Source organism: Trachurus trachurus, assembly GCF_905171665.1.
Source record: "Trachurus trachurus genome assembly, chromosome: 18".
Classification (NCBI taxonomy): domain Eukaryota; kingdom Metazoa; phylum Chordata; class Actinopteri; order Carangiformes; family Carangidae; genus Trachurus; species Trachurus trachurus.
In genome coordinates, this window is record NC_139909.1 from 26,731,575 (window position 1) to 26,756,634 (window position 25,060).

Sequence of the window (25,060 nt, forward strand, 5' to 3'; positions counted from 1 at the left end):
AGCTACAGAGGCGCAAACTGAAATGAACATATTTTGTCATAAAGACAATGTGCTCCATGTGTTCGGTACTGGACAGCAACACGTTTCTGTGTGCTGTAATTATCCACCCATGTAAAAAAAATCCATCTGCAGTAATTCTACATTCGCGGCCAAGTACTTAGAATTAGCCAAACACACGGGCTGAGTTGTGTACACAGAGGAACGGCACTTACTTCAAGAATGCTGAGTAAATCTCCCCACATATTTGGAAACTGTCACTCTGTGCGCACCGTTGTTGGAACAAGTTAAGTGTTATCATAACTGACAATAGTTTGTTTGGGAAAGAATTTCTTCAATAGTTTTGGGTGACATCAGCGCAGTAACACCCTGACGACTGAATCTTTCCATTTCCGATGAACCGGCGTGACCCTGCTTTATATATAAACTGACCGTAGTAGGCAGCGGGAGAAGCTACTTTTGGCTCCACCGCGGCTTCGGAGCTAAATGATTTTCCTGAGATAACAGAGTGCATGTCGACCCGGGGCCCACGGGGAGCACTAATGCAAAAACAAACACATGATATGCTGTCTCTCAATGCAGCTGGGCCTATATGTGAATGACCTGACAGGCCTTAAACACAAAAAACCACAAGTTCCTGGAGCTTTCACATTATGCAGCGCACACATGTAGGGACACAGGGAAAACTGGGACGGGATCATCAGCCTGCAACACAAACATCACAACAAAGCTGGAATCCCCTATAGGACCATCGCTATAGTTAGCGAGAGCAAACACTGCACTGTTTACATGGGCAGGCGCATATAGTTGGACACATAAAGTTAGACAAACAGAGGCCCCTCTGGTGGACTCATACATGGTGTCAAATAAATCTCCCATGGCGTGTTAAAGACTTCAAATGGCGCCTCCAATCTGTCTCTTTAATACAAAGGGAATGTGGAGGGCGAAATGTGCCAACTCACCCCCTCAACCATCCACCCCCACCCCCCCACCCCTTCCTTCAAATGCCACTTTGGCTGCATCCCAGATGTCAGGGCCGTCATTCATCAAACTGCTCCCCATCGCTGGCAATTACACAAGTATGACTGGGATGTTTGACTAATTTTTCTTGATGTGTGATCATTGTCGCATGTCTCTGCAATCATCCTCCATTATCAGAATTAAAGGGATAGTTCACCCAAAATTCAAATTTCACCTCCGTGCCTTCTCTGAGTTACGGGGGGGGGGGGGGTCCGCGCAGCAGTATTTGTCCATATAATGGTTGTCAATGGATACCAACTTTCTTCGTCCAAAAAGACAAACCAAAAAACATCCAAATGCCTCCATACTGCTCGTCTGTAATGTCCCTCTTGTATTGAAGCCCCAACATGAGAAATTGTTTGCACGGACACAGGAAGAGCAATGAACTGAGACACTGGGAGCTTCCGCTACAAACAAGCTTAAAATATAGACTTACTTAAAGCAGAAGTAAGTGATATATTTGTGTTAATATAAGTCTTAAATAGTTATATCTTCCGACAGCAATCACTTACATAGAGTGTTTGGTCTGAATCACGGGTCTGTCAGTCCCTCTGCTCTGCTCTGAGCCGAGGAGAAAACATTTATCGTATCCTACAGTTTTTATCCAATGAGGAGAGAGAACGGCATGCAGGGCTGTGTGTGCAGCCAAGGGACGCCGTGAATGTGGCGACGTAGGGACAAGGACTGTTATGGTGCGTTCAAGGAAACTCGTATTTTTCCGACCGTGAAGTGGTACCAGTTCGATCTGGTACATAGACTGTACAAAAAGACGTACTGGTACGATTTCACGGGTCGGACGTTACGAGTGGCCGTTATAGTGACTTTCACCGGTAAAACAGGTCGGAAAAACACGAGTGGGTTGCCTGGAACGCTACAAAGTCGTAAGTTGTGACTTGAAGCTGTAATTTATGATTTCAAAAGCCTGCCTGGAACGCAGCATTAGCGAAAACGACCGGATCACTCACTTCTGCTTTAATTTTCTTCGGAACAATTTCTCATGTCGGGGCTTCAATACAAGAGGGACATTACAGACGAGCAGTATGGAGGTATTTGGATGTTTTTTGGTGTGTCTTTTTGGACGAAGAAAGTTGGTATCCATTGACAACCATTATATGGACAAATACTGCTGCACGGACCCCCCCCCCCCCCCCCCCGTAACTCAGAGAAGGAACGGAGGACTCTGAAAATTCTCACAGCTCTTAGTTGACATGAGGGTGAGTAGATAATGAGTGAAATTTGAATTTTGGGTGAACTATCCCTTTAAGACACTGTTTTTTTTCAGTGTGTTTATTATTATAAGATCCATGTTAGTTGTCTGTACAGTAATATTTCAGTCGGGCCTCTCCTGAGAGAAGTCTTTTTCCTGCTCTTTTAGCCGCTGTCTGTCTGTCACTGTCAGTCTCCTTGGATAATTGCATCCTGGAATCTCAGCGTATCGACAAAGACAATGGATGAACAACAATGATTGTCACATCGCGCCCGGCAGTGTTGTCATGGAATGACTGGGGAATACGCTGTGGACTCTGATCTTCAGTGGTGTGTCTCAGAAAACAGAACAGTCCCCACGGGGGTGATTGTCATATTTAGAGGACCCTGGACAAATGACTGGGTTTCCCCTGCTTCATCTGTCAGAGCCATGATGATGTTGTGGTTTGTTTGGCTGCAGGAGAATGTCGAGTCAAGTGGGGGATGTCTGCTGCGTGTGTGTGTGTGTGTCTGCCAGACGGAGACTTGGGGCCCTTCTTAAAGTGAATCAAGTTATTGTTAACATTTGCTCTGCTACAGTAGGACAGTGGAGCTGTTAACAGAAACATGGCATTTTCTTGGCCTAATTTGGGTCTATTGAAAAAAAAAAGCTGCCCTAAAGGCCTCTCTAAATACAGATAACATTAAACATAATCAACACAGCATTAACGTTAATGACAGTGAAATTGCTCTCTGATGGATATCTATGAATCTGTTACAAATTAATGATAACACATGTAAAAGAGCTCCTTTCAAAACACCAGGACTTTCCAGTGTAAGGAAATGCAGATTGATGGTAAAGTTTACCAGCAGGAATTACATTTTTTTTTTGCCATTTTCAGTTGTTCTCAACTCCAGTGTTGACAACCAGGAGGAAAGTCAGAGATAAACTACACCCTGCTGGAGTTTTGAACTAGTTTTGTTACGAATGAAAAGGCGCTGGAGAATATAATCCTTTTTTTTTTAAAAAAGTTTTAAAATCCTATCTTGTTTGAGAGAGGGATGAGGGAGCTGTTAAATCCGTGTTCTGCAGCTCTGTGAGATGCACATAATCATCTGTCAAAACCTGTGAATAGGATTATGTAGATTTGCATTTTTCTCTCTGCCGGTCTCCTTACACCTGGGACCAGACGCATAAAACTGTCACTGTCACTAAAACTCCGTGCACAAAGATACATTCTTTCCGACCAATTACAAAGCAATGTGTGTGTGTGTGTGCTTTATTCTCTTTTATAAACCTCACACGTTTTGAAACTGGAGCCATGTCAACAAGACTGATCCCGCTGCCACAGACAGTCAGCTATAGATATCTGACATATCCATAACTCCTTCTGCTCCACCATCATCATTAAACGTCAGAAGGACAATAAATGATCAAGTTTATTGCAGGGATAGTAAAACATGTTAAAAATGACAAGAGCATGCACTGCAGTCACATGTATGCATCACTTATACATCTAGAGACGCGCATAAAAATACACTTAACATGATGCTATTATAGTTGCATATGTTGCACTATAATTCTAAAAACACATCCACATAAAATTGATTCATATCTGACATGAATCAGCAGAGTGTATGACACAACAAATCTGAGGGAGGGAAACACCTAATGTAATAATAAAAAAAAAAAAACTAAATTATAGGTTTACCAGCCTAAGTGCTGCAGCCACATATCAGCCCTCTAGGCTATAAAATGACAGTTTAAGTTCCATAATTTATAATCATATTTTCTAGGCCAGACTGCACACACAGACACACACGCACAGAGCTACATCTTCAGACTGCTGAAGGATGCTGCCACTATCATGCATAAAGAGAAAGCAAGTGAAGGTCGAGGTAACGGGCAAAAAAAAAACTTAGCTAACTGGTCAACATCCAAAATTCTTTCCACTTTGTGCCCACTGTGCAGCCGAGTGTGGATTATGGAGTGGACTGGCTGGATGGTTAGAAGATGCCACGCTACAGGCAGGGCAGCGCTCTTTGCCTCGCCGTCAGCCCCGATGAGATCAGGGCCGGAGAATGCCGCAGAATATGGAAATTAAGAGTGTTCGATGGTCAGGCAGCTCCGCAAATGAGGGGCTTAATTTGGGAGCAGGAATGCAACAGTGATTCGTGAGGGAACCGCAGACGGCGCTCTGGAGAGGAGCGAGGCTTTCGTGGCGCATGTTGATGTTGGTGAAAACAGTTTAGGAAACTCGGCAGAACAAATTGGTCGGCCTCCGCTGTAACATAAGAACGGGGTCTTCTCCCCACTCCCATGCTAGTAAAGACGTCATTCGCAGTACCTTCGCTGAACACCAGCGATGTTTAATATGTTCGGCCTTCAGGCCAGCAGCTTGCCAGGATTGCTCTTTATCTGTTTCAAAGAAAACAGCGCTCACTGGATTGGTCTTCTGGGAGGTCTGGCGTGGACGGCCTACATGCATCTCATGTTTGGTTCATTGCCACTGTCAATTCTGCAGAGACTTCCAACAGGATGTTGTATTGAATAAATGGATAAAGTGGGAGAAAGTGTCCAGATCTCAGAGTGCTACTTGATTTTTGGCTCCTGAACAACCACTCACTACAATCCTGATCGCGCTGCGGCACCACGGGTCATTGTTCACACACATTGACAGTGTTTTCTTCTTTCTTTCTTTCTTTTTTTTTTTTTTTAATTTATTATACCTTATGCATGGAAAACTTGAACAACACTCCTCAAAGTCATCTTCATAAGAGATAGCGTTTCTGTTTGTTTTGAAGCACTGAAACTGTGAGATGGTAAATCTCAGCATCCAGGTCAGTTTGAACTTGTGGAGCAATGTCAGACTTTTACTCCCACTCATCTCTTGACGAGATATTGGTTCCTGTACAAAAGATGGAGTTTGTTCTCATAGACATTACGCTGATCCTGATTAAGTAGAGCTTCATATTAAACTCTGACATGGATACAACAGACATGAAAAACAAGGTAACAACATTTTACATTTTATAGAAAAAAGAACCCTGTTGTGAGTGAGAGGCTTAAAGGGATAGTTCAACATTTTGGCAAATTCGCCTGTTGCCATAGTAGGTTCATTACCTTTAATTATCAGTGCATGTTGTTTTGAGATCAGCGGGGCAGAGACGTGAGCTGCTCAGTGAACAGAATGGAGGTGAACGGTACAGGTCCCCTGTCCCTCATCACACTCATCAAATACTGTACACAATCCAACAACTCCAAACCGCTCTGGTGGACAAGTTGTGACCTGCACATTCACCACGCTATGAAATAATAACGTATAATTATGTAACATTATGACACATAAAGCAAATACTCGGACCTACAGTACGTGCACTTTTGAAATCACTCTGCCCAACTCCGTCTCGTAATGTTACATTATTATCTCATAGGGTGGTGAATGTGCAGGTCACAACTTGTCCACTGGAGCGTTTTGGAGTTGTTGGATTGTGTATTTGATGAGTTTGATGAAGGACAGGGGACCATGGCATGTACCATTCACCTCCATTGTGTTCACTGAGCAGCTCCCGTCTCTTCCCCGTGGATCTATCCCTTTAAGACTCAAACCTGAAAGGATGAATAGGTGAAAAGAGAATTTCTCTGGCGCTACTACAAAAGCCCATATAAACTTTTCATCATCAATCACCCAGTGACAGTCACCTTTAAGTGTGAAATCACCCCGGTGTTTTGAATCAGCCGTGCAGCAGCACACATGCAGTCAACAGTGAACCCGTTGGCCCGCTCCATGTGGAACTGTGTGTTGTAATTGTGCCACCCAGCTGCCAGTCCTATGAACTGATATGATTAAGGAGGGCAGATGTTTGTATTTGTGTGTGTGTGTGTGTGTGTGTGTAGAATATGGTTCTGACTGACACTGTGAATTGAAACCCACTCCTTAGTTATGGCTTTCTCCGAGACACTACTATACCCATTAATCTTTTCTTTTGTAGCTGCTTTTGTCAGGGCGGGCGGCCTTGTGTTCGCGCAGCTCGCCGACACGCTGGGCTCGCACAGATCTCTGCTAGAGGTCAGCGGTCAGGGTTATTTAACACCACTGTGCGAGAGCCGCAGATGCGCCAATGAATCGATCAGACTAATGAAAAGCTGTGAGGAGAGAGCTGTCGCACAGCTGCTGCCCGCTCTCTGTGCATGTCCGATGGTTGGACGGCCGCCAGCGTTGTGTTAATGTGATAGTATGCAGCGTTCACTCACACTATGCAGCAGGGCTGGTTTTCAGTGTGTGTGTATGGTCTGGATAATGAATTTTGTAATATTATATAATTGTGCACAAGATTTTCTTATTACAGGAAGTAATTTTATTCAATTTTAATGGAAAAAATAGCTTAAAGAGGCTTAAAAGGGAAAAAAACAACAACCTCTCCTCTTGTTTCGTTCCTTCGTGTCTGTTGTATTTCATGGGCACAATAACTTTGACAGGTTTGAGTTTCCATGAATAAATGCATGAGACCTAAAAAATGCGACTACATTTATCATACAAGATCTAATATTAAAAGTGTGTGTAATTGAATCTTGTTGCTCCGGTGTAGTCAACTGGCCACAAACAGTATATCCTATTTAATATGATGCTGAGCCATTTATTCTTCTCAAACCTCCACAGATAAGGGCCGTACTTGTATCCCGGCCCAAAAGTCTTTCTAAAGAAGACCATCCATCCCTGCCCCCTCCTTGTAATTATTAACATTTAGAAGCCCCCGTTGGTGGGAAAGTAAATGATGGATTTGGTCGGTCTTCTTCTGAGCCTCAGGTCAGTAAGCCAGAAGGAGGAGAAGATGGATGATTTTGGGGGGAGAAAAAAAAACTAGCTCCGGTCCCATCATCCCATGAAAACGTGATTTGGTCATGATTGTCCACCCTCGCTTGCTTGAATTTCACACTCTTACATAACCTTTTCCCTCCTGCGTTACATGCTGCAGTCAGCTATAACAAAGGGCCAAGGCCATCCATCATGGGCCCAGGCAGTAGTCAGGAAAACAAGTGAGTTTTTTGTGTTTAAGTGGGTGTGATGGAAGATGCAAACTGGGTGGATGTCCTGAAGCAGAGCTGTTATGTCAAAGCTGGATCCAGCTGAGGTCTCTCAGCTGCTTCTTTTTCTCTCCCTCATTGGACGGAGAGCTTGGCCCGACACAGTCCGACCACAGGGGGATCATGAAAAGAATTTGATGATTCAGGAACCAAATGCATGAGCGCTTTTCACTTTTCACTCGCTATTATTTAATTTAATGAACTACTGAATTCTATGTGCGTTTTAAATCATATTCATGTGTTCTGAGCCACAGCAGCACTCTAACAGTTTTTAATTTAACTGCACAACTCGGGTCTGTAGCAGGAAGAACTGGCATGTATCAGCAGATGACAGGAGATGTGTCCGGATGTGGTCTTCCCTCATGTGCTCCGTCACTCTGCCCTCCCTGGCATCACCGTGGGAACCCGTGAGGATCTGTCAGTGTTTCCTGCAGCTGGTATATACTGTAATACCCAGAGGGTCGGGAGGGTCACTCCCTACTCAGGCTCTTGTCACTGCACTTTGCTGTATCTTTCAGCGGGCCTGCTTTAACCTTGTTTTGACACAAGAAACACAGTCCATCATCTGTCCAGCTACTCGTTTTCTGGTTGCTTGTTCAGAGGCGGGTTCAAGTGGCAGCAGGTTAAGCCCCTCTGTGAATTATTTAACATGGAGGTTTATGTACCCTGGTGATCCTGGAGGCTGTGTCATAAGGTCAAAAGCTCCCGGTAGAGTCCACCAAAGCAGATTGGTCCCAGGAGGAGGGCCAGAATGAGAGCAGTCCATACAACCCCTATGGATGCTTTTTTCTTTCCCACTGAGATCAGGGAAACCAGGGCCGGACCTGCTCACAGCGAGCCAGCATGTGGCGGTGGCCAAGCCCTCCACCCTGTGGGCCAACTGTACCACCTGCAGGGAGGAATCGGGTTCAGGTGCAGTGTAAGCTGGGTGGCAGGAAGCCAGGGTATAGTCTTTATTTACATCAGCAGTGCACTGATGTCTTTTTCTGGCCATTTAAAGGGACACTAGGAGTTTTCTCTGTCGGCAGAACGAAAAATTCCGCGACAATAAAAAAGTCTCATATTAATGTGGATGAATCTACGCTACCCACACTTGTTAATGGGCCCATTTTCGATAAATATATCGTTTTGTCTCTATCGTTATTTTGTTATTATTAGTGGTGGCGGAAATGCTGGTCGAGCCGACCAGCGTTTCCTTACTTTCGGTTTCGTGGCGAGTCATGAGAATAACGCCGTCGAATCGCCGTTTATGGTCGGAACTACGACGGTATGTGATCGTCTTCAAACCTCTGACTTTAATTCTTGATGAATGAAAACATGAGTCTGTCTTGCGCCAGAGGCTCATAAATGTAGTGTGAAAACGCTTCGCTTTTCCAAAACTCCTCGTTGTCCCTTTAAAGGGATACGCCAACATTTTTTTTTTCGTGTCTTGCCTCACTCCTGAGTCCATGGCAAGCAGATAGACACCAATAATATTATAATATTAAGCTGATATTAGTCTAAAAATAGATAACGTAACATAACGCGAGTCACAACAAGCACACCGGACCGTTTAGACTTGCTGAAGAGTGACTTTAGGTGGAGGCAGGCTAACACTACCCATGCACTTCCAGCGTTTGAGCTAAGCTAAATAGCGGTGCGCCAGCTCTGCCCGTATCTCCCTTGTTACTGCACGCACAGTCGAAAGCATGGTGTCTATCTGCTTGTCATGGACTCGGGAGTGAGGCAAGACATGAAAAAAAAAAGTTGGCATATCCCTTTAAGGGCAAAACCTCACAACAAGCCAATCACCCACACACACACACCTGACATATTTTAAAAAGAACCAAAACCATGAGGTTGCACAATTAATTTATTATCGCAATTTCGTTGTTGCAGGTGACAATGACAATAAAGTATTGAATTGAATTGAATTGAATTGAAAAAGATAGTTGCTGTCTGTTGTGTAAACCTGTCAGTCAAGCATTAGTCTTCAAATAGCTCATGTTCCTTATACAGCCTGAGTATTTAAGAGACAATTACATAATTTTCACAGCTTCTTTGTGTGCTTTTTTTGTCTACATAATATTGTGGTGCTGCTGCGCTGCAGAGGCCGTGACTTTCCATTCATCCAGGGAGAACTGCCACCATGCTGGCTGTGGAATATGTATTGTATTAAGAAAAAAACATTTTTGACTTTGTGGTCTAACAGTATGTTCCGGTGCTGGCGTTGTCACAGATCGCCGAGCTGTTTGCCGAGCTGTCAGAACTCTTCTGAGGGCCTCATTAAAAACCTCCACATTAAATATAATAGCAGTCGTTACCTGAGTGGGGGGAAAAAAAGAAACCCACATGACGTCTGCTGCAGAGATTAATGTTAGTGGTGAAGCTATTTTTGAATTGAGACGTCTCCCCGCCGGCTAATGGGATACAACGTCGCAAGTGGATTTCATAGCTCCATCTGTTTGGGCTGTGAGGTGGGAGTAGATTGCGTTGGTGGGGTGTCACACACCACTAAAAGTGAAGTAGAAGACTCGCCGATGAGCCCCGTGTGACCTCGCGCGTGGTCAGCAGGTGGACCGACCTGTCTGCTTAGCAAGAAAATCTGCTACCTGCTAAAGTTGCAGGCTCAGACTGGTCAAGCGCTCATGTTGCAGTCAGCCTGTGGTCAGCTCCGGAGTGAGGAACTGTGATTTATTGTAAGGGCACAGCCGGTGTGAGCATTACAGGATTTGGTCTCTGTTTATATTGCAGGCTGATATTTTGCGGTCAGAGGCGATTCTCGCAAAAAAACAGTGAATAGTTGAAGAGAAATGGATGGTGACAACTACGGTATAAAATGATCAATGACGACTTCTTCAGATGAGTTATCCTGTTGCCTTAGTCAGAGAAACCATGGGACGCAGCCGGCGTTAAAACACTAAATATAACGCCTGTATAATACTGAGCCACAATACTGAGTGTCACATTTTCTTTTTTGTTCCCTCTCTATAACTGAGTGTAAAGTACACAATAAACTACAGCTACTCTATTAAACCAGAGAGCAAATAAAAGAATAGAAAACATTTGGTAAAATAGGCTTGTTTGCTTTCCTGGCAGTCGTGGCACCAGACGACTGATACTTTGTATAAAGCTGTTTTCCCAAATTTCCAGTCTCTCTGTGCTACTAAAAGCTAAGCTAACTGCAGCCATCTCATCCCAAATACTTTCTGCAAGCTAGAATAAACTTATTTCCCAAAAGGCTACAGTAAATGATTTCTTCAATATTCAGGGATTCAAGAATGAATCCTGCAATCAAAAACAACTGCAAAGGATCATATTAATCACATGATTCATGAATGCATAAAATATATTTATTAGACATTGTGTACCAAAAGCTATATTACATATTTACAAAGTCAACTTGTTGTTGTAAACGTTCTTGTTCCATGTCCATGTCCTCAGATGAAAGCAGCAGGCAGAGTGGCAGCTTTAAGGACAGGCAGCAACAGTCTGGCAGGTGTCAGCATCTTGCTGGCTGTTTTCTGTTGGATGAGGAACAAATAAGGAAAACATAAATACTTATCTCCTTGTTCACTTGTCTAGTCTGTGATTCTGCATTTTTACAGTTCTATTGCAGGCTGAAGTCCAGTCCTGTGTTATTGTGCTGGGTGAGTACACCGGAAGGATAGCAGGTCACCGTGGCGCCCTCGCTTACGTCTGAGGTGTGACTTGCTTGCGTCTTTAAGAGGCTTTTACTATCCCAGCACTGATAATAGCTGCGGTGTGAACTTTTATTGTTTTGCTTCGATAGTCTAGTAATTTGCTGTTGCATCAAACCCTGCGTCATGAACACCTCCTCTACTTGGCAGACACTTTTTCACATTTGCAAAAGGGGAATTTTCTGAAAGCCTGTGTTGTTTTTGTTCATGGAAATGCACAGTTGCATTACTTTTTAAAGGAGACATATTAAGCCCCCTTTTCCACAAATTAAGATAGTTCCTAGGTGTCTTAAAGACATGTCTGTGACAGGCTTTGGTCAAAATCCCCCAAGGATCAAACATCACAGCTCTTTTCATCCTCTCTAAACAGCCCTGTTCAAAACGGCTGGTTTCAGTGCCTGTCCCTTTAAATGCAAATGAACCACTGCTTGGTGGAATATGTATTATTGTTTATTATTGTATTATTGTATTGTATTATTATTATTCCATCTCACCCCTACCGGTACCAGGTAGGGGTGAGATTATGCAAATTCGAGTCACTAGAAGACAACTGAGGGAACAGCTCGTAAAACCATGTTGATTTCAACCTAGGGGACCTGCACATTACAGATTTTTTTTGTCAATTCTCACATTTTGAGGCCAGAAGGCAAGACAAACACCCAAATATGTGTTAAAGAGCCTTCAAAAAGTGATATTTCCATTATGTCCCCTATAGGTGTGCTACACATTTAAACATGAAAGCCTAAGTTGAGCATTTTAAAAAGTGAAATTAAACATTTAGATATTTGGGTGTGGTACGTCAAAAAGCCATCATAAAGATTTGTTTTTAAATTACCTCGGTCCTCTCATTTGCTAACATGAAGATCTCGGGTCTTGTCCGTGTGCTGGATGTGTCCCCCAGTTTCCTGGCAGGTCTCCAGTCTGTCTGTGTGACCAGCGTTTTTGCCGTTTATCATCCTGATGTTCAGACTGCTCATCACAAATGCCAGGTCTGGAGGGAAGCAGTCTTTGGAGCTCCTCTTCCTCAAATTGTCATACTTTTGCACTTCTTTACTAAGTCGGTGCCTGTGCTGGACAGATGTGTGACTGTGATGTTCAAGTGAAAGGGTCGATTCCACCGCCATAGCTTTTAACAAAGAGAAGCAACCGTCCTCGCATCCGGACGTCTTGTTTCTCTGTTGCGCACTTGGAGTGGAGTGAAGAAACTGTTGTTACCATCAGCCAAGTGCTCAGCGGTCAAAGTCTTAACTTTACTGACGACAGCCGCACTTTTATCCTCTGTCTCAGGTTTATAAGCTCTGTAAGTCCAATGGAATCATACAATCTTCCTGACGTCTGTTCTTTTATGAGTGACAACCGTAATTGCACATTTTGCAGAACAACACATGAATATGGCCGTGCAGCTTGTTGTAAATGATTCTCTTTCTTTCTTTTCCTTCCTTGTATGTGCAATCCATGTCATTGTTTTTGTTAAATCGATTACCTTTTTAGGAATCATATGCAAAGCAGCGAAGAATCAGTGACCAGCAGCAGGTTGGAGCACCAGATTGCACAATATGCCTGTAAACAGAATACTGACCATGTAAGGTGACAATTACAGCTGCAGCATTGAAGAGGCGTATCTCACCACTTTGAATGTTTAGCCTCACTGTTGCACCCACGATGCAAAAAAGCCTGGAGTATGGTATCTGGCTCTGGCTCTCTGTTTCTGCAGCCGAGGTGAACTGACAACTCTGTTTGCCATAGGTGTGAAAGTGAGCCTGACAGTGACTGACAGCCTGTACAGGGTGTACCCTGCTTCTCACCCTGTGTGACCTGTGAGACAGGCTCCAGCTCTGACTCTATTCAAGATAACTGGTATACATTACAGATGGATGGATGGATGGATGAAGCGTAAATAGATTTTATTTTTGGAATATAAGATTTAATATTTGCACAAGCTGTAAACATAACACTGTCTTGGTTTATAAGTGTTATGCTAGCATTTCATGCCTACATGTCATGCTTACATTCATCTGGAGTCATATTACCTGACAAATCTACTGTGCTTTCATAAAGTATTCAGACCCTTACATTTTTTTCTTGTTATGTTGCAACCTAATGCTGCAATCCTTTAAAGGGATATTTCAACATTTTGGCAAATTCGCCCATTGCCATACTTCATATAGTCATAGCATGCTACGTTTAATTGTCGGTGCAAGCTGTTTTTCGATCAGCGGGGCAGATATACAAGCTGCTCAGCTAACACAACGGAGACGTATGGTATTTCCAAGTTTTCCCCAGGCAAATGTGTAACCACCGGAACTACATCCCAGACACGGCTGCTCGGCAGAGTGACTTCAAGTAGTTCAGAGTATTTGCTTCGTGTGTTGTAATGTTACATAATTATACGTTATTATTTCATGACGTGGCGAATGTGCAGGTCACAACTTGTCCACCAGAGCGTTTTGGAGTTGTTGGATTGTGTATTTGATGAGTTTGATGAGGGAAACCTGAAAATACCATACTGTAGCCTATGCGTCTGTTGTGTTAGCTGAGCATCTTATATATCTGCCCCCCCAATCAAAAAACAGCTTGCACCGACAAATAAAGGTCAACCTACTGCTATGACTATATGGATTATGGCAATGGACGAATTTGCAAAATGTTGAAATACTATCCCTTTAAATATCCCTAAAATAAATAATTCTACACTTGGTATCGCATGATGATGAAAAAACAAAACAAAATGTCTAATATCACCTTGTCATTAAATATTGAGATATTTTGCTCTGACACTTAATTATCTCAGGTGTCTCCCATTTGTCCTCTAACCCTTGACTGAAGTCCACCTGTGGTAGATTCAGTGTCTCCCTGTGTGATGCAGATCAGCCATCAGTGGAACCTCTCTCTTCTGCCTGGTTTACGCTTTTATCTGATCTGCATTACGTTACGCAGTCAACACGTAACGTGCTCTTTCATGAAGACTTTAAAAGGCCATGTCAAAGACGTGCTCACGCATCATTTGGAAGGTGCCACGCATCATTATGAGACATTACAACATGAGGGTAACAGAGCGTAAACACAAAGGGATGTGAAGACAGTGCCAGGAAAATTCTTCACCTATCAAGGAGAGACGTTTTCCTTTCCGCCCGAGGCTTCTCATTCCTTGCGCTGTTTAAGGGGAGAAGTGTCGGGAGCTGAAGAGGGCAGCGATGGAGACAAGTTGAGCTCCTTGCCACTCGTCTCTTTATGCTCGCAGGACAGGCTGCTCTTGGGAGACAGAGATCAGTAAATCAAGTTGAGAGAAATCTGGCAGAGAAAGTACAACTTCAAAGGGTTTCTGAGGAAGAACATTAAAGGTAACTAAATAATCCATCAGGAATCAGAGAATGTGATGAAAGTGGTGTTTCAGTTTTATTTAGTTTCCCAGAGAGCTTAGTCATGAACTGTTGCTTCGCAGATATCCTGTGTGAATGCCTGAAGTGAAAATTGTAACCAGGAGTGTTTTCTCCTTTTTTAAACTGAAGAGTGTCTTATTGCCTGAGGCCAGCCAAGACCCTGTCATGGCCTGTATGACTTTTTACCTTTATCAGTCCCTAAATCCTGAAATGGCCATGGCCTTTGTAGTGAGCAAACATTAAACTAAGGGCATCGTAATCCCATGGTTCCTTCATGGTGAGCGGAAAAATCCGCTGACGGATCGATGTGTGGGGGCCAGTGACGGATATATCCAAAATTTCCTTGGATGAGAAAAAGTGCGCCCTTTTTCCTAGCTTGTGAAAGAGGAGCAGAGCCGGAGAGGAAAAGAAGGCCACAATGTTTCCTCCTTCAAAATGTGTTAAGTGAAAGCTCACATAAATCCCCTTGAAAGTGGATTAGCAAAAATATCTTTTCCTCTTAGGTTTCATTCAGACAGGAGCCAGTCTCGAAAAAGGGGTGTCCTTATCTAAACATTGGACGGAATCTTATTAATCAAAGGCAGCGGTACGCAAAACACAAGTCTGGGACTTGGCCTAGTGTTGCATGGTAAAAGTCACTCACTTTTCACAGTTTCCACCCAAACAGTGGAAGCTGGCACCACGTTATAGGAAAGCTCAATTATGATATCAGGTTGGATGTTATTACTGTTGATTATGCGCTTTTGAAGACCCGACTTGCCCCTGAGTTCACTTCCTCTCCTCTTCTCTGGCTGAGATGTGCTCTTTGAAATGTAATCCGCCTTGGAGGTTAATGAATCGCCGGCCTAGTTCCCTGTTTTACTTTCACCCTTGTCCTTTGTCACATTGACACGCGCACACACACATGCTCAATAACACTGGGTTTAAACCTCACATGTATACGGTTTGGAGATGGGGATGCCTGTTGGAGTTGGTTGTTTCAATCACAGACACCCCTACAAATCAGGAGTGTGTGTTTTCTTAACCCTTGTCATGTTCATTTCAAATTAGCTTAAACATTGCCTGAGTGAAAGCATGCTGGTTTAAATTCTCATGCACTCATTACATCCCATAGAAAAAAGACTTTGTAGTGCACTGAAAGGAGCTCCCGCCTTTAACCTCTCATCGCACATACCAACTGTACCTCATTACTGTAAAAGATATGTTTATATCCTGTAAATTCATTTTTGTCCGATATGTAATTTAATTAGTTTTAATGATCGTTGATTAAACATTTATCTGCTAATGAAGTAGCCTATGTTTTTTCTTCTAATAGCTCCTGGCAGAGTTACTATGATTAATGTTGCATAGTTATGTAGTTGACGCAATTCAAAGCACTTTAGTAAACCTGCAATTATGTCAGCTTTTGATTTGACGGTAGCACAACTATAAAAACAACAGGGAGCATGGGACTTATTATCACCTTATTAAGTTATTCTGGCTAATGGGAACAGGCAGTATGGATGCATTTTTAGCCACCAGATAAATGTTGTAATTGTCCATTTGCCTTTATTTTGTTCTCCACCAACTTCTGAATTAGATATCTGACTCTTCACTGGCCAAATGTTTCCAGCTATAGCTGACTTCTATGTGCTATATGGTGGTGGCTAGAACTCTGAGCTCCCAACGTCTATGAGAGTGAATAGGCTTTATGCACAGCGCTACTACTTCCTGAACTTTAGCCAGCTCCTTTATTTCCTGTCTTACATTATTGGACAAACTGATTAATCCAGGTGTGCCTGACCATTGTTGTGAGATCAGACACACCTGGATTAATCAGTTTGTCCAATAATGTAAGACAGGACTTAAGTTGAAGAAGTAGTGGAGCTGTGCATAAAGCCCATTGAATTGAACTGAATAGAATAGAATATCCCAGAGGGCAATTAAATTTTGCAGCTACCATTATACCAAAACAGTAAAGTTGTAAAGTTTGTGTGCCTTAAAAGTGGATAACATAATGTAATATAACAAAATAAGGCTCTATTGAGCTTGTTAGCATGCTAATGTTAACATAACATGCACACTGTAAAAATGTTAGCATATTGACCTCTAGCAGGCGATGTTAACTGCGTTCACCACTTTAGCTGAGCATGTTAGCATCAGTATCCCTGGTAGCCTTCTAATTTAAGCATTTCCAGAGGATTCATATGTTCAGTCTGGGATACATTTTGGGACTGACAAAAGCCAAAGGCTTGACAGTTAGAGAAACACCAAGTCCTTAAACACTAGTTTGAAGCATGACACAGCTATGTTCAATATGGTTCAGGGACACAATGTTGGTCTCTGCTTTGCCAGTTAATGCAGACTGTCTTTCCTTACATGAGAGCATAGCCCAGTACTCAGGCCGTCTCTGGAAACACTGAGCCCTCTGCTCGCTCCTAATGGTTTATTTCAGTAACAGTGTGCAGGATGCGTGACACTGGTACTGAACAGTCAGTTTGTTTTCTTGGGGAAACAACTTTGATAGATCCTTCTTTTAAGGCTCCAGCAAGGGAGAGTTTAGCTGTCATGAACCATTAGCCTGTAGCTCAGTCTGGTTCCAGCATATCCCACGTCTCAAAGGAGGATGGATGCAGACTCCAAAATGACAGGGAAATGGTTGCCAGATTTGTCTGGTGTTAAGACACTAAAAGTGTGTGAGAAAATAATTTCTGAGGACCGGGGAAGGAGATCTCTTGAGAGAGACACGATCAGCGTGTTCATCTCAACCGGGCCTCCATTTAGCCTTGAGCAAGGACATCTGGTCACTTAAAGGGACAACGAGGAGTTTCTATTCGGTTATAAAAAAGTCTCACGTTAATGTGGATGAATCTCCGCTACCCACACTTGTTAATGGGCCCATTTTCGATAAATATATCGCTCTGTCTCTATCGTTATTTTGTTATTATTAGTGGTGGCGGAAGTGCTGGTCGAGCCGACCAGCGTTTCCTTCGTTGCGAATCATGAGAATAACGCAGCCGCATCGCCGTTTATGGTCGGAACTACGGTGGTATGTGAACCTCTTTGAACCTCTGACTTTAATTATTGATGAATGAAAACATGAGTCCGTCTTGCGCCCGGTCAAAGAAATGTACGGTGCGCGCGGAGGCTCATAAATGTAGTGTGAAAACGCTTCGCTTTTCCAAAACTCCTCGTTGTCCCTTTAAGTGGTTTTCAGTACATCCAAACTGACACACACACATACACATACACACATCAGCGAAGGGTCTCTTAATGTTCATATGCTTGACTTATGTTTGCTTTACCCCCGGCTTGTGGTTTTGCAACATTTTCATTTTCAGCATCGGTGGCAGAGAAGACATGCCTCAGTGCAACACTGTCAGCAGAGATATCATGTTGTCCTCATACATCCAATAATAGGCTGTATTTTGATAAAACATTCAACTTTCTCATATCAGTTATTGGGGCTTCCATACTGAATGCATTAATGTGTCGGGGGAATATAGTTTGGAGCTCTGTAAACTGTTGAGACAATCTGAGAAACGTACTGTATTACATTTCCCATAGTGTGTTTTGTCCTGTTTCTCAGAGGTATAACAAGAGTTTTCATCTCATTTCTGACTCTGAATGCAACATTTCAGGTGCCTGGTACAATGCAAAAATCTTGTCTCTTATTCATCTTCAGAAATAAATCAAAATGTTACATGTGGCCCAACAGCTGCAACATCTGCAGCTCCATACCCAACAAAAATGTTCCTGTACATTATGATGGTGGTCATCCGAGGAGGCTCTTGCCCACATTTTACAGCAGTGACTTATGTGTTGTTACAGATGCCTCCGCAGTGTAAGTGACTGCGGCTAAGCAGTGCTGAGTGTGGGGCTTTAGAGCAGATTTGATTTGTCTTATTTAAGAGTCCACTCTGTGGGTCTTTCCCACAGAAAGGTGGTGTAAGTTTTGCGGCAGTTGCTTAGCAGCTCTTCTATTTTTTTTTTTTCCGCCCCCGTCCGCAACTAAAGATCTGCAACCCCCTACATTGCGAAGACCCCTCGACTACCTCGAACCCACATCCCCTGCTCTGCTTAGTTTGCGCCGCCTTGGCACAGGCCCAGGAGGCAGGCAGTTGACCTGGGTCGTAACAGGGTGTTTATGACCCACGGAGAGCAGCTGAGGGCCCCTGCTCTGTGAATTTTGGTGCATCCTTCTAGAATGCGGGCCCTGCTGTGCCGCTAATGGGCCCTATCCAAGATGCCCCTCCTCACCCCCCCCTATCCATTCTCCCCAAAGAGGTGGGTTATACTACGTCTTCTGATATCAGATCCCTTGTGCTCTGAATTCCTCCGGAGCCCACAATGATTCCCCTCATCAGGAGGGATGTGCAGTTGAGAGCACAAACCGAAACGAGAGAAAAAAAGAAAAGAAAAGCAGAAAGCACTGTGTTCAAGATATGATTGCAAACAGAAACAGGAGTTTCTACTACAGATTTCCCACCATCACTGTTTCTTCAGAGCAGAGAGGTGAAATTGTATGGTCTGGTGAAAACACAATGGTATGAATAACATTGCGTCACCGGGCTCTGGTACAGTGTATCTGATTCCTTTTGTCTTTTCATTTATTTCAGTACAGTAGAACCCATACTTCACTTTAAATCATACTTAAAGGGACAATGAGGAGTTTCTCCATCGGCAGAACGAAAAATTCTGCAACAATAAAAAAGTCTCATATTAATGTGGATGATTCTACGTTACCCACACTTGTTAATGGGCCCATTTTCGATAAATATATTGTTTTGTCTCTATTGTTATTTTGTTATTATTAGTGGTGGCGGAAATGCTTTCGGTTTCGCAGCCAGTCATGAGAATAACGCAGCCGAATCGCCGTTTATGGTCGGAACTACGACGGTATGTGAACCTCTTTGAACTGTGACTTTAATTCTTGATGAATGAAAACATGAGTCTGTCTTGTGCCGGTCAAAGAATTTCACGGTGCGCGCGGACGCTCATAAATGTAGTGTGAAAACGCTTCGCTTTTCCAAAACTCATCGTTGTCCCTTTAAAACATTTTCAAATTCTTATTCAACAGACCTCTAATGTCAAAAAATGTCCAGAGGTAGTTGTGTGAGGAATGAAATGAAAAATGAGAGCTGTGTGTGTGTACGTTCACACCTCCAAACCCCCTGGCTGAGTGGACGTGTGAAGTGATTGTCTGGATTTACGGGACACTTGTGACTCTGTCTTTGTTTTTCAGGTGGCTGTGTGGGCCAGCGACGGGGAAGCCGTGTTCATCAGAGAATTCACCCTGATTCGACGAGACCACCTTCCTGAAGAGCCTCTGCACGACAGCAGCCAGAAACCAGAAGACCCAGTGAGTGTCCAATCAGAAAACACTGCAGCTTTTAACTCGGTGGTTGAATTCCTCCAGTCTATGTTTTGCTTTCAAACACAAACCTCACAGTACAACTTTCTCTTTTATAACTTTCCTGAAAATAAATTGAAATGTCAGATAAAACTAAATCAGCCTATAAATCTATTTGCAGTGACTTTTCCATAACGCACCACAGCAGAGGAGTGAAAAATCAGCCTCATTACACCTTCAGTAATGAATACAAGTGAATGATGGTAGTTGGACATGGGGAGTGGAGGTGTAGTCTGACTGGGCTGACGTAGCTTGATGTGAAACAGGGCAGCGCATGCGAACGCGCAGACACTTAACACTCGTGGCAAACGCACACGCGCACATGTTGCACGTTCCAGGGCGGGGTGGGCTTTTTTTGCATCACATTACTCCCACTCTGTCATCGCCTTTGATGAGACATGAGCGCTTGGACGTAGCAGTTTTCTCTAAGCTGATCTCTCACCCAGATATTTTATCTAATTGGGTGGGAGGGAGGGGTCGAGCCGCTTTTGTCTCATCATCCCTTTTGTGATGGGTTTGGTCGCGGTGCAGCTTGAGAGGAATATGTTCAAACTGATCAAAGGTTTTTGAGCAGTATTACATCATAGCTAGCTGGAGGTGAATTTCACTGCAGCGTTTTCCTACATGCTCCGAGGGCATTACGCATTTGAACTGACTGTACTGCGGTTTTTATATGCGCTGACCCACATACTGTATTTGACCTTTCACGAGCTTTCACGCATGAGTAAATCACCCCTTGACCTCAGCACCCTCTGAACACCGATCAAATGCTGTGACACTTCTTTGAAACAGCAGATCTGCTTGAACTTGACATCAGATTTTAAAGCGGGGGATAAAGAGGGCTTATGCAAACACTCACATGTGCAGGATAGCCTTTCAGATCAGTGGTGGCGGGCAGAGGTCATTTTCAGTTTTAGGAGGCGATCAGAGATCATTCTGGACCCACCCTCTTTCAGAGAAATGCTCTTTTTCTTATTAAGTCTAATTCATGTTAACGTTGCCCTGCCTTGTATCATAAAATAATGTATATTCGAAAATGATTTTTGGTTTTGGGTTGCTTTTTACTCGCTCTTTTATATCCCAAAGGCAGACTTTATGGAAAAACCACATAAAATCCCTGTTAGAATTTAAATGCCGTTATACATGCTTACAGTACTGTAGTTGGAAACCACAAATAGTTCTGTCTACAGTATTTGGATTTCATATTGAAACCAAGCGGCACTGTGATTTACGATGCTCTGACCTCAAGCAAATTTTTGAATTTGCATCAGCTAGTTTTTGAGTGATTTTCAAACCAGACATTACAGAACGAGTATTTATGCCTCCCCTCCCACAGAGTGTACCCACGCCATCAAAGCCTCAGATGCTCTTTATGGGCTTTCATTCGAACTCTGGCTGCATGATTTTCTCCATCCACACACAGGTGCAGATAAGGTGCACTGGGAGTGAAAGAACAAATCATTTGACTGGGACTTAAAGGAACAATTCACACACTGGGAAATTTGTTTATTTGCTGTGTCAAGGACACACTTTATCTTCACACCTTTGTAGAGCACGCCGATTAACACTCTCATGATTTGTTCCCAGTCAATATAAAACAACAAGTTAAAGGGATAGTTCAACATTTTGGCAAATTGGCCCATTGCCATAATCCCTTTTAGGAGTAGGTTCGTTACCTTTAATTGTCGGTGCAAGCTATTTTTAGAACGGCGGAGCAGAGCCGTGAGCTGCTCAGAGCTACGCTACGGAGATTCATGGGATTATATGGTTTCGCTCATCCAACAACTCCACAACGCTCTGGTGGACAAGTTGTGACCTGCACATTCACCACGCTATGAGATAATAACGGAATGTTATGAGACAGAGTTGTTTTCGAGGTAAATTCATGCAAAACCGCTGATGTGCGTTCCCGTTGGGGCAGCTTTTTCGGCAAGTAGTCTCTGCATTTGCCTCGAAAACAACAGATTAATGTTGCTCCACATAACTGCCTCTAAAATCCCTAATTGACATTTTTATATTTCTGTTTTTGTTAACAAGTAGATTAACAAATTATTGTGCTTTTGGTTAATGTCTACATTTGCTTTCTGGCCCAGAGTTGAATCAGACGGTTGATACAACTCTGCCTGTTAAGTATTAAGCTACAGCCATGAGCCAGTTAGCCCAGCTCCACAGAAAGACTGAGTACATAACTCCTTGTAAAACACAGTGATTTCTTCTTTTTTCTTTTTTTTAACCTTGTGCTAAGCTGAGCTAACCAGCTCCTGGCTATAGCTTTATATCTAATTACGTATGAGTTCCTCTCATCTATCTTTCCATCAGAAAGCGATTAGGCTTCCTTCTTCTGAGCAGTTGGAACCTCGGAGAGTGTCTGGCTCGCTGTTAAGCCCTGCTTCCAGTCTTCATGTCGGGCTAATCGCCCCCTGGCTTTATGTCCACAGTCCATGCTTAATTCACAGACACGAGAGGTGATATCAGTCTTGTCATCAGCAAGAAAATTGATCTGCATTTTTCCCAAAATGTTGAACCACTCTTTAGAACGACTGCTAATTGGCCACAATGTCAAACTTTAACCAGCACCGCTTCATTTCAGCCTTACGATCGTCAGACTGCTCTGAAACTCAGAAAAAAGCTGCTATTTGACCTTTGTAATCGGATGCCATGACAACACAGGAGAGATTAGGATGAATGACATAATCTCAGATGGCTTTTGCAGGATGTTCAGGGTCAGGAGACACTCATCAGCAGTTAAACTGGACGTGAAAGTAAAAATGTTGGCTCTATGAACACGAATGATAGAAAAAGAGACTTCTAACCTGAATGGTATTCCCGTCCCTTGCTACATGATGCTAACATCTCTTCACATGAGGAGCCCACAGACTCCCAGGAGCCACACTTGTGATTCCTTTCAGCACTCAGCTGGATTGGGTCTCTGTAGCACTGTTCTATGTTGGATCTTGGTTCAATATTAAGCTTGACTGGAAGCCAAGAAAAGCGCAGCTTAATTAGCGAGCAACCCGGGACGCAGATCTCAAAGTGTATTCGCTTTCTCTTGTTTAACTTCATGAGCATGTGCCAGGGTCGGTTGGTGGGCAATAAGACTGACCTCCCCAGCACCCTCTCCCCATCCCCCAAGAGGGCCACAGATGAATTGTTCTCTCCAAAGGAAAGTGTTTTTCCTGGCAGCCTCGGCACAAGCTCCTTCGATGGAATAGAGCTGTCTAAGGCAGCTAAGGTCTGACATACCTTTCTAAATTAACCCATATTCATTATACGATGGCACGCATGCTATAGAGGCTCCGCAGTGTCAGAATTTATAAACAAATATTAAATCCGTTTATTGGGCTGAGAAGTTCCTGAATCAAAGTGTGCGTGGGGTCTGATGGCTGAAATGTTGGCCGCCGGGTCTGAGAAAGTCTTTTTTTATCACTGTAACAGGGCTGAATGAGTTAGACTGAGAAGATAAACAGAAAAGCTGCTCATAAATCTAGCTACAACTATTCCCACTCATTGTTTGGCCATGAATGAAATTTTCCAGCATGTTAGTTTGATCCGCTGCAGAGAGGGGAGGGAGAGAGCTGTAACTCACACTCAACCTGCAAAATATGTTTGAAAACGGTGACAAACACCGTGCTAAGTTTTGTTAAATAATCAGATTCACTTACCGGCCAAGGGGGTATTAGTCTGTCATTAGAAAATTGAAACTTTACACGTTAAAGTGGAGTTTGAAACTCAATCTCTGGAGGAGTTTCTGTTCCAAAGGCGATGCACAGGTGGCAGCTAAACTGCTCGACCTCAGGCTGATTGACAGAGAATGAGAAGAAAGAAAGAAAGAAAGAGGGACAGAGAGTAAGTATTGTAAACTTCTAATCACTGTTAGAGAGTGAAATGGAGATTTGAGGCTAAAAGAGGAAAAAAAGCAGCCTTTTGACTAAAGAGGAGAGAGGAGATAGAAAGAGAAACACGCCACTCGGTTTGTCTCCTCAGTCAGCTGCCGTCTAGACGGCAAATATGATCATCCTGTCAACAGGCAACTTTAAAGTGGGTTACTGAAAGGTGATCCTTCATTCACCAGATGAGTGTGCGTGTGTGTGTGTATGTGCGTGTCTGTCTGGATGTGTGATAGTGAAGTGTCCTACCAGCAGGACTGAGGTCAGGGAGCTGCTCCGTGTCTGCTATTAGCTGTAAACAATCTATTTACATTGTGACGATCTGCAAAATCACAACTGGACTCGACTGTTAACATGAAAACATGAAAACATTCACCTCACTTCTCTGTCACAGAAACTAAACCCTATGAAAAAATCCAAACAAAAACATATAATACAGGGTTAGGTTTGTACGTGTTGTGTATTAAGACTTGTTATTAAGTTTGTGTCCACCTGACGACTCTGTGCAGAAGCTAGCCTCCTCCTGGTTGTGCTGTGGTATCTGCCAGCTCTTGTGAGAGATTTAGTAGCTGAACGTTCCACTGTGTTCCCCAGGCGGTTCCCTGACTCCTCTGCTGCTCGGCGCTGGACAGGTAGCACACATTTGATTTGTTGGAGTTTGTCATGCAGCTGGAAACGATGCTGATGAGAGTGGATGACCAAAACAACCAGCTACAAAAGGTTCAGTTTGATTAGTCGTCAGCATAAGAAATATTTATTGAATTTATATTAAAAAAAAAGAAATGTATTCCCCCCACAAAAAAGCATCAACATTGCAACTTGGTTTCTAATGACTTTATTTCTAAAAAGCTGTAAAGACATGGACACAGAACTATTTATAAAGAAGAAATGTGGCGCTGAAAACTTTTAATGAGTTCCTCTGACCTGTAAAGCAGTTTATGCTGCACTTCCAGGGTCAGGATGCACTGATTGCTGCTCTGGGTTACATTTTGTGTTAACAAGACCAAGAACAGCCCGGGTATTATGGGTTGTGACAGTTAAGTGGTGGTAATGACAGTCATTAGAGCCCCACTCTACAGTAATGACCTGAGGCCCAGTGCGAGGACACTTCCACCCTGCCTGTCTCTGCACGTCTCATGGAATGACGGTTTCGTCTCCTCGCACTGTTGTTTTATTTTCTCACCTTTTCTCCCTCTCTTCTTTCTGTGAGACGTTGGATGTTTTGTTAGACGTCTCTTCCTCTCTGCCCTCTGCCTCTCTCACTTCATCACATGCCAAGCAATCCGGGCCTTAATGTTTTTACATGCTCAATTGCACCTCAGGCAGCAACAGTCGGGGGCCTCCCGCTCCCCCTCCTCCGCCGCTCTTTCTAAAAACCTTCAGGGTGAACAAGTGCCGAGACGGTTCTGCCTTCTGGCAGGGTGTCAGGGGTG

At 43.4% G+C, this 25,060-nt stretch overlaps 1 protein-coding gene across 2 annotated transcripts in view; it reads left to right on the forward strand.

Moving 5' to 3' along the window:
* The window catches only part of adamtsl3 (ADAMTS-like 3), a 114,772-nt gene that overhangs the window by 25,567 nt on the left and 64,145 nt on the right, over nucleotides 1–25,060 (forward strand). For both annotated transcript variants that reach the window (XM_083993003.1, XM_083993004.1), the window contains exon 2: nucleotides 19,573–19,689. In XM_083993003.1, the coding sequence (XP_083849129.1) occupies nucleotides 19,573–19,689 (117 nt within the window). The remainder of the gene's footprint in view (nucleotides 1–19,572; nucleotides 19,690–25,060) is intronic.